This window comes from Dama dama, chromosome 29, assembly GCF_033118175.1.
Source record: "Dama dama isolate Ldn47 chromosome 29, ASM3311817v1, whole genome shotgun sequence".
NCBI lineage: Eukaryota > Metazoa > Chordata > Mammalia > Artiodactyla > Cervidae > Dama > Dama dama.
In genome coordinates, this window is record NC_083709.1 from 68,984,794 (window position 1) to 68,994,786 (window position 9,993).

General features: G+C 41.1%; 1 protein-coding gene across 2 annotated transcripts in view; it reads left to right on the top strand.

Annotated features, from left to right (window-relative positions):
* TDRD7 (tudor domain containing 7) overlaps positions 1–9,574 on the top strand; it is a 93,138-nt gene extending 83,564 nt beyond the window's left edge. For both annotated transcript variants that reach the window (XM_061132635.1, XM_061132634.1), the window contains 3 exons: positions 2,044–2,546; positions 6,932–7,092; positions 9,090–9,574. In XM_061132635.1, coding sequence (XP_060988618.1) covers positions 2,044–2,546; positions 6,932–7,092; positions 9,090–9,310 — 885 coding nt within the window. In that variant the 3' untranslated portion in view covers positions 9,311–9,574. The remainder of the gene's footprint in view (positions 1–2,043; positions 2,547–6,931; positions 7,093–9,089) is intronic.
* Positions 9,575–9,993: the final 419 nt, after the last annotated feature.

The window sequence follows — 9,993 nt, forward strand, 5'->3', positions numbered from 1 at the left end:
TTTGTAGTTAGGAGATTGATTACATATGTAGCTATGAGACATTTTGTGGTTTAATTTTTATTTAAGAATTTATCCTGTATCTGCAGTATTATGTTTAAACCTTTTATATAATTTATTGATTATTATAAAGTAGCAGATAGTTTTCAGCTCTTAATTTGCTCCATGATAAGGAATTAAGTACCCAACAAAGGACCACATCTCTCTCTCTCTCTCTCTCTCTCTTTTTTTCTTTAAGATTTATTTATGTATGTTTGTTTTTTCGGCTGTGTTGGGTCTGCCTGCTGCCCGAGTTTTTCTGTAGTTGGGAGGGCGGGGGCTGCTCTCTTGTTGGGGAGCAGGGGCTCAGCGCACTGGCTCAGCAATGGTGGCACGTGAACTAGTCGCCCCGCAGCATGCGGGGCCTTCCCAGACCAGCGTACAAGGTGGATTCTTATTCGCTGGACCACCAGGGAAGCCCTGGAGCATATATTTCTTGATAAATCTTTCTAAAGACCATTTAAGTAAGTCCTGTATTTCTTTTTTTTCCTAAAGTAAAATGAATTATAAACAAATTTTGCTTATCATCTTGGTTTTTTGTCTCTTTTCCTAAAACTTATATAAACTGCTTTCTTTCTTTCACTAATGTGTTTCTTTTTCACACTCTTCAATCTTCCTATCAAAAACACTGCTCATATTTCCAAGAATAGAAATGCAACATTAAAAAAAAGAAATGTGAAATAGTATTTCTCTATTTTAGCTAATATAAATACTGTTATCATTTTATATAAGCATGTAACAGTTAACAGTGAAATGTCCTTGAGAAATCTCTTCATGAATATCTCTCAGTTATTCTAGCCCACACTGATTTTCCTGTCTTCATTCTCCTCTAGGGCTTATCATGTACAGTCACACAGTTATGTACCATTTTGTAATCATCAGTTGCCACACAAATATTGTTTTCTCAGCTACGTTTTCAGCTCCTAAAGCCAGGGTATTGGTCAATAAAAATATTTTTAGTGGTTGATGTTTGAAATAGTGTTTCTATACCATTAATATCAAAATGAATTAGCAGTCAGCACTTCATTAACCCTCCAAAAGATGAATTTAAATTGACTCCTCTTGCTACAAGGAAAACTTTTAAAGTAAATGACTTTAGAAGGATTGCCACATGGTGTTTCTTTGTCTTCACGTCTGTGTTCCTGCCTTTCATTTCTTAGCCCAGTTTGATCAAAGATAGAAGTGTCTCATTTTTGTTGTTCCTGAGATAAACCAGAGGAGCTGGTGAGAAGAATTAACAGACACCCAGCCCTCGGGGGCATACAGCAGCCTAGCCCCAGTCACCAGCATGTGGGGCTTCTGTACAGAGCCCCCCACTGCCAACAGAAGAATGTAGACAGGTCGTCAGAGGTCTTCTGGGCAAAAGATGCAACGTGGCGACTCATTTTGGCCTATTCATTGGAGCTTTCTTCCTCTTCTTCTCCCAAGGCCCCTCTCCTCTTATGTAACTAGGGAAGAGGAAGAGGGCTGAGAACAGATATTAGGACCAAATAAGGAATTTGGACCCAAGGTCCCAAAAGATACGGTGAAAGGTGAAGCTTTTTCCTTCCCCTCCCTGTCTGAGGGTGCACCAGCACTAAACAGAATGCTTCTGGGATGTTTTGCTATTTTTATTGTTTTTATTGTTGAAGTTGGCTGATGAGCACATGGGGATTCATCATGATATTCTTTCTGCTTGGAGTGTTTTCACATATCGTTAATTTTAAAAAAATTAGTCATGGTAATAAGAATCAGACCTTTAGCAAGTCATAGGTATTTTCAGTTTTAGAGATTAGTAAATTTTCTATTTCTACAAGGTGCTACTGGTTTCTAGATTGCTTGGATCTACGAGCTTATTCTTTGCTTCCAGCTGTGATAGACAACTCATCTGACCTTAAATAAACTGATTTTTAGCAAGTTGGGTTTTTTGCAGAGTGCTGTTTTTTAATATTTAAAGTTAACATAATGACCTCTGGGAATCCACCATGAACTTGGATTTCTTAAATTGGTGTTTTGTGTTTTCCAAAGGTTACAAAAGTGGATGAAACCAGAGGTATCGCACATATTTATTTATTCACCCCCAAGAACTTCCCCGATCCTCACCGCAGTATCAATCGCCAGATTACAAATGCAGACTTGTGGAAACATCAGAAGGATGTGTTTCTGAGTGCCATAGCCAGTGGAGCCAGCTCCCCCAACACCAAAAGTGCAAACACCCCCATTTTGGGCAACACTGGAGAGAATTTCAGAAAGAGCCTCACGGATGTCCTCAAGAAGTCTGTGGTCAACCACCCCAGCTCTTTCTTTACAAAGGAACTGCCGCCTCCCGTCCACTTATCCAAGCCAGGGGAGCACATGGATGTGTACGTGCCTGTGGCCTGTCACCCCGGCTACTTCGTCATCCAGCCGTGGCAGGAGATACACAAGCTGGAAGTTCTGATGGAAGAGATGATTCTCTACTACAGCGTGTCTGAAGAGCGCCACGTGGCCGTGGAGAAAGACCAAGTGTATGCTGCCAAAGTGGAGAATAAGTAGGTCCCTAGACAGAGCCTTTATTCTCCTCCTAAGAAAAGTCTGTAGAGTGGTGCCCAGAGCCCTTAGCCCTGCAGGGGGACTTGTGTTAGTCTGTCGGTCGTGCCCGACTCTTTGGGATCCCGTGGGCTGCAGCCCGCCAGGCTCCTCACTCCATGGGGTTTTCCAGGCAAGGATCCTGGAGTGCCATTTGGAGCTCCACACGTGGGAATTCTGAATGTGAAACAAGACCAGTGAATTATGTGATTTTCTAATATTTAAAATGATGTCGCTTAGCTGAAAATCTAATGACCATATTCCTGTTAAAACGTAATTATATCAGAAGTGAAGGTTTAAACATCTTTTCTACTTTCCTGTGAGAAAAAATAGTATTTATATTTATTATTTAGGAAATAATGTTTTTTATGGATGACTTTTAAATTTTAAAAATAAGATATTTACTGGAGAAAATTTAGAAAATCCAAAAAAGTATAAGAAAACAAGGTCAGCCAACCAACATAACCCCTGTTAAACTACTTATATATTTCTTCTAGGTTTTTCTCCTATACATATTTCTACAATTAGTATATTACTATATGTAATTTCATACCTACTTTTTTCACTTAACATAATTCTGTGAACTGTTTTTCATGTGACATCACTTCTTCATAAATGTTTTTAATGGCTAAATATTCTATCATAAAGAGAAATCATAATTTACTTACCATTTTCTTTTTTATAGGTTTTTTTTCCTCCCAGACTTTTCACTGTTGTAAATAATGTTGAACTGAAATCTTTGTTCAGCTCTCTGATTATTTATGGGATAGAGTCCTGAAAGAGAAATCCCTTGTTTAAAGGTTACAGGATTTTTTTTAGGCGGTTGGTTGCTTCCTAGAGAGCTTTTGCCACCTTTATAAGGTGCAGCAATGCATATTCCACTGCTCTTTAGACATTGGACTTCCCTAGTGGCTCAGATGGTTAAGTGTCTACCTACAAAGTGGGAGACCCGGGTTCAATCCCTGGGTCGGAAAAATTTCCTGGAGAAGGAAATGGGAACCCATCCCAGTATCCTTGCCTGGAAAATCCCATGGACGAAGGAGCCTGGTAGGCTACAGTCCCTGGGGTCTCAAAAAGTCGGACACAACTGAGCGACATCACTTTCTTTCTTGGCCGTTGGACAGTGAGGCTCTGTTGAACACTTTCGGTCTGTTTTCTCATGTTTGCACATTTGGATCCACACAAAAGAACTGTCTCTCCCCCTACCCTTCCTGTCCCAACATACATACAGGCACATACCCCTAAACTCAGTTTAAAAGGTCAACTGCTTATTTTTTCTAGAAAGTACTTTCATTCATTCTTACGATAAATACCTTAACCATACTTATGTATGGTTATGTATGTATATGTACCTAACCATAGGCATTTATAGAATTTTGCTATTTTTGTGGGAGAAGAAAAAATTTTTAACTCAAAAGTGAAAAGTATAATAGCTTTCATTCTGAAAGGCATTCAAGTTATATGTCACAGCTTTTCATCTTTAAAAAAATATTTTTACTATGTCATGTTATTTACAGTCATAAGCATAAATGGGTTTCAGTACAGGAACATAGTATAAATTTACCCTTCAGAATTGCTGTTGGGTAGTTTAATCACAGTTAAAGCCAAACTGATGCTAACTCTTATCTGAGGAGCAGATTAATGGTGACTAGTGGTGGGGAGCTCCCAGTGCAGGGAAGGGTCCTGCGAAGAGCACCCAAACACTGGAGACTGTATTCAGGACTTCAGACTCCACCCCCACACCTCCATGGGTCTGACAGCTCTACTGAGTGAGGACTCTTGGGTTAAATCAGTTAACTTGTCCTAAATAATCAAGGGATGCCATATCTGTAGGAAGAGATTATCTAATATCTTTTGAAACTTCACAAACTGAATCTATTTAAAGTGCTTAGAGCTTCTATCTTGCTTACAACCCAGGACTATTTACTCAACTTTGTTCTCAGCTCTGGCAAGTTAAGACTTAGGAATTTCACATGCACTTTTGATTACAGTGGTTTCCACAGTTATCACAATATAGGAATAACCTAGACAACTTATTAAAAATGCAGGCTCCCCTTCCTCGCCCCAGGACTCCTGAGTCAGAATCTCTGACAGTGGAACCACAGAATCTAAGTAAACTCTCCAGGTGATCCACATGCAGCCTTATACTAAAATTGGTAATGTAGTCAAAACTGAAGCCTTATTTGAGCAGTTAGTTTTGAAAATTGAAAGCTAAATAGAAATGCAACACGTGATGGTTCTCTCCTCACTGCTCTGAACCTTTTTTTAATAGACTGAAAGCACAGACCACTGTCAATCATTTGCCTGGTACAGTTTAAAGACAGTGATATTGGTGGAAGCCAAATGTTTTTATCTCCTTTTATACTTACACAAATTATACTTAGAGCCTGCACCAAACTGGCATTTCCACAAATGGAAGTTTCAGATTAATCTAAGTCTTATTTGCACAGCTTATCTTCATTTGAATAATACTTATGATAATAGCTACCATTTGCCAAGTGCCTGTTATATGCCAAATGAATGTGTTAGGTACTTAAAATGTATTATTTCTGCAAGTAAATTAAAACTAAACATTACGCATGAGGTGACTGAGGCACAGAGAGGTTAAATGAAGAGCCCAGAGTGGCATGATGGGAAAGGGGCCCAGATGGGACCCCAGCTCAGGTCTCTTTTGCCCCCAGAGCTCATGTACTTTTCATGACACCTTTGTGTGCCCCTGTTGTCTCTGTGGTGCGTGGATTATTGCTTCCCGCACTTTGGGCTTATCTGAAGGCTTCTGGAGTTCATCCCAGAAGCTCAATCACACAGAATGTTTGAAGTCAGTCTCTCTGTAGCTTTCGTACTGTGTTCATGCTATAGCATCTGTGTGTGGGCTCCTGTACCTGTTTTCACCCAGCGTGCACTGGCTGGGGAATTGGTTGCTCCAGCCAGCCCCAACCCAGCCTGTGTTGCAGTGATGAGGCTGCTGTTCCCCTGGGCTTGTGGTTCATAATCTTGTTTCAGGGGGTGGCTGGGTCTGCTGCCTAAGGCAGAGCCTGACCCACACCTTTCGGGAGCAGAGACACTTTCATTTTAGACATTATTGACAGTCATCCTTTTCTTAATGTAATAATACTCTTTAATCATGTAGTCAAGATATAGGACTTTTAAATGGTCCTTCATACCTAAACTTTGAAGTCTAGGTTTTTCTCATTTTGATTGAGATGACGTAGGTCCAGAGGAGGAACGTATATTCATGTGAATTCCTTTCTCACATCTTGAACTTGAGGTCTAAAATCATACTCTTCTTCCTCCCTCCCCCGTGCCCCCCCCCACACACTGTGCTTTCCTATCCTTTATAGGTTCTTTATTTTAGGTGGTGGATTAAATTTTGTGTTTCATGTTATCTCGGGTTTGTAATTCCTTACTTGGCAAAATTAAAATGATCAATCAGTGTTCAAAACCTCTTGTCCTTCTTTTCCCAGCCTGTCTTCCCAGTCTGACTGTCTGTTCCATTCCTCCGCATGCTCCACCTTCCAGAGGCACAGTAGCCACCTCGCTGCTCCACCCTGCCCCGCACAGTCTTCTGTGTCTGTCTTTTTTCTCCTGCTTGTCCTCAGCCATCCCTGGCTTGCTTTCCTCTTTCTGTCTTTCACACATGGCGTGACTAAGTTGCGTCCGACTCTTTGCAACCTATGAACTATAGCCCACCAGACTCCTCTGCACATGGGATGTTTCAAGCAAGAACACTGGAGCAGCCATTGCTCACACTAGCAAGTGGGTACTCTTTCTGCCCCCTTCTGATGTCTATATCAGAAGCTTTCTCTATCTCCTTTATACTTTAATAAAACTTTATTACACACACAAAAAAAAAGAATACTGGAGTGGGCTGCCATTTCCTCCTCCAGGGAATCTTCCCCATCCAGGGATTGAACCCACGTCTCCGGTGTCTCCTGTCCTGGCGGGTGGGTTCTCTACCACTGAGCCACCTGGAAAGCCCCCACACATGGGCCTTGTTCCAAACCTGTGGCCATCTCCTGTCTCCCCATCAGTGGGAAGGGATCCATTAGCCTTGTCCTGGTCGTCCTCCATGCCACTGTTTCCTCCTGCTTAGAGGTGGTTCTCCTTTATCAGCTCCATGAGGCTTGTAAAAGGGTATTGACTGAACACATTCCATCAAATGAGCCAGTGGCAAAACAGAGAATAGTAACCTCTGGAAAAAGAAGAAGCAGTCTCCTTAAAAACTTCTATAACAATATTGTTTTTATATTTTGATGAACGACATTTATATTTTCTTTTTATAAAGAAAAATGTTGCCCTTAAAGCAAGTGTTGACTTTTTCTTCTCTTTTAATCCAATGCACATCTAGGTGGCACAGGGTGCTCTTAAAAGGAATCCTGACCAATGGACTGGTGTCCGTGTACGAGCTGGACTATGGCAAGCATGAACTGGTCAACATGAGGAAAGTGCAGCCGCTGGCGGACATGTTCCGCAAGCTGCCGTTCCAAGCAGTCACTGCGCAGTTAGCAGGTAAGTTCTGGGGAGTCTGAACGCCATTGTTTTCCAGTGTATTATTGAACGTTGTTTATGCTTTTATCGTAGTGTTAAGAAAAAACCCACAGCTACATATACTAGCCAAAGTAAACACATGGAAACAATGAAACAACCAACAGGAGAACATTGCATGAATAACATTTCATAATTTATTGCATAAATTATAATGCATCTACAAAATGGACTTTCACAATTATGAAACATTCCTGGCTTGTAGAATATGACCATTTTCATGGCCAAAATTTGCATTGCAACTAACAGCACAGAAGTGTGTGATTTCAGCACACTCACACCAGCCCATTGACTGTCATAAAATCTGAGGAGCTAAACTAATAAGCATAGAGTGGTACTTCCATGACAGTATCTGATGAGATGCGTTTTAATCTTCTATGAAAGCAGTGCAGTGTCGGCGGCCCCTCCGTGTGCCCTCGACCAGTAGTTAACGTGGGCGCCTAGCTGAAGCTCTGCCCAGACAGCTGGCAGCATCAGCAGAGGGTGTGGAGGTCAGGAGGGCCGAGGGCTGCCGACATCTCCAAGCATCTGGGCCGTGTGTCCTGCTGTGCTGGGGTGTGGGGGAGTTACGACCATAAGTGCCGCCCTCATTCTTTGACCACCACACACTTCATATACTTAGTAGTGGCAGAACTAACTTGATCTCAGAAATGAGAGCAATTGTGTATATAAATTCTTATTGACAGCTTTTATTAAAGAGATAGGGATAGATAGATAGAGATGGTCTTACTTGCCAGTTTCTTTGTCTCCTCCTAGACGTCAAAGGAAACTCTCACGGTAGGCAGATGTGAACCAAAACTGGCATCTTATGCGTGGCATGGCTACCATTGACCTTGTCTGAACTCAACGTTCTAGATAATTAACGGCTACATTTTCACTTTTTAATGTTCAGGTTTTGCTGTCCACACCAGTTGTTAAACATAGCAGTTAGACCTTCCAGTGAAGGTGTCTCTGTGAGTGAGGGGTGCAAGGCACCATCATCCCCACCCCCAGCTCCGTGGTGCTCCTTGTGCGGGGCCCTCTACAGCCACTTCTTGTCACTGAATTCTGTTACTGTCACTGAAGCAGTAGTTTACAGACTATCCTAGGTTTCTCTCATCAGAAGTTCTTAATAATCCAAGAGTTTAGCCCACTCACTGATAGGTCTTTAAAATCATATATGAAACTCCCATACCTTCATCACTATGGGACATAATTTATAGTTTATCTAATCTAGCATAAGTGAACTTAATTTTTATTAGTTTAATGGTATTTCTTGAAAAATACTTAATTCTTATCTCAGTTTTGTTTTAAAACCTAATTCAGAATTCTCTGAGTTGAGCTCTCAAGTTTAAAAGTCATGGGGATTTATTAATAGATACACATGAGATTTTAAATTCATCTTTTCCAACCGCTTTATTTTGTGAGAAGTAAACTGAGGCCTGAAGGATTAGCTGGTTTCCCCGAGATCATGCCGTTTCATAGAGGAAGGGCTGGAAATACTAACTGAATCTCCAGACTTTCATTCCAGTGCTTTTACCATGATGATGTATGTGACTTTAAACACTGGAAGTGTATTAATTCTTCTTCTTCTTCTTTTTTTTTTTTTAACTCTCTCTGGTTCATCAGAAAAAAATATGTGACTAAGAGAAATATCACTGATACTGGTATTTTTCTCATCATCAGTCTGTTATCTACGTATACTTTAGGGAAATGGGCAGCCTTTATTATAACTTCTTTTTATAGCATTCAAATGAAATTTGTGTCCGTAATTGGAGGTTTACAGGAGTAACCCATTCGGAATAGAAAAACCATAAGCAAGACTATTTTAGGATTGTTTGGCATCTCTGTTTTCAGTTAGGCAGGTCTAACCTGGTATGCTTAAGCTACTTTGCCACTGACTAAATAGCTTTCCATTATAACAGATAAAGAAAGGCTCGTTTGACCCTTCACTGATCTTCGAACCCTTGTCTTTCCCTTAGGAGTGAAGTGTAGCCAGTGGTCTGAGGAGGCTTCGATGGTGTTTCGAAATCACGTGGAGAAGAAACCTCTGGTGGCACTGGTTCAGACAGTTACGGAAAACACTAACCCTTGGGACCGGAAAGCAGTGGTCTATTTGGTGGACACATCGTTGCCAGACACAGATATCTGGATTCATGATTTTATGTCAGAGTATCTGGTAGAGCTTTCAAAGGTCAATTAATCACTGATTCTGAGACCTTGACAACTAATTCAGATTTTTTAGCAATAACAAAAATGTAGTAGGCTTTTAAAAAAAAATTACCTCTGCTACATGGCTTTGACTGCTGTGGGAAGTTGAAAAGAATATGCTTATTTTTTTTTTTTAAGCTTATGTTTGATGAAAGATATTTAACAAGTTTTGTCTTAACGGAGTTGACTTTTCAAAGAGAATTGCACTTGAATTACTACTATAATATTAGAATTAAAATGTTTATCAATACAAAAACTGATTATCTTATAATTTCTCGGCTTTATGATCTTAAAGACCCCTTTCCCTCTCCTGTTCATGTTTTCTTCCTTGCTGTGCTCAGTTCTTCTCCTGTTAACTTGAGAATTTCATGATGTAACCCTGCCCTAGTATAGCGGTGGGTCCCACAGCAGGTGGTCACCACACCATGTGAAGTCTCTCCCAAGTCTTCAGCACATCAGCATTGCTACTAGTGGTGCAGCTGGAGGAACAGCCCAGGCAGACCAGCACCTCCCTCACCCCAGATCACCCCAAATCTCGAGTCATTTCTCATCGCCCAGAGTGTGTGGACCGAGAACCCAGGCCTCTGCCATCTCCCTGCCCAACTCACTGTCCACTGCTCTCCCTGCATCAGTCACACTGAGCCTTCATCTGCTTCCCAAACCCCATGCATGCTC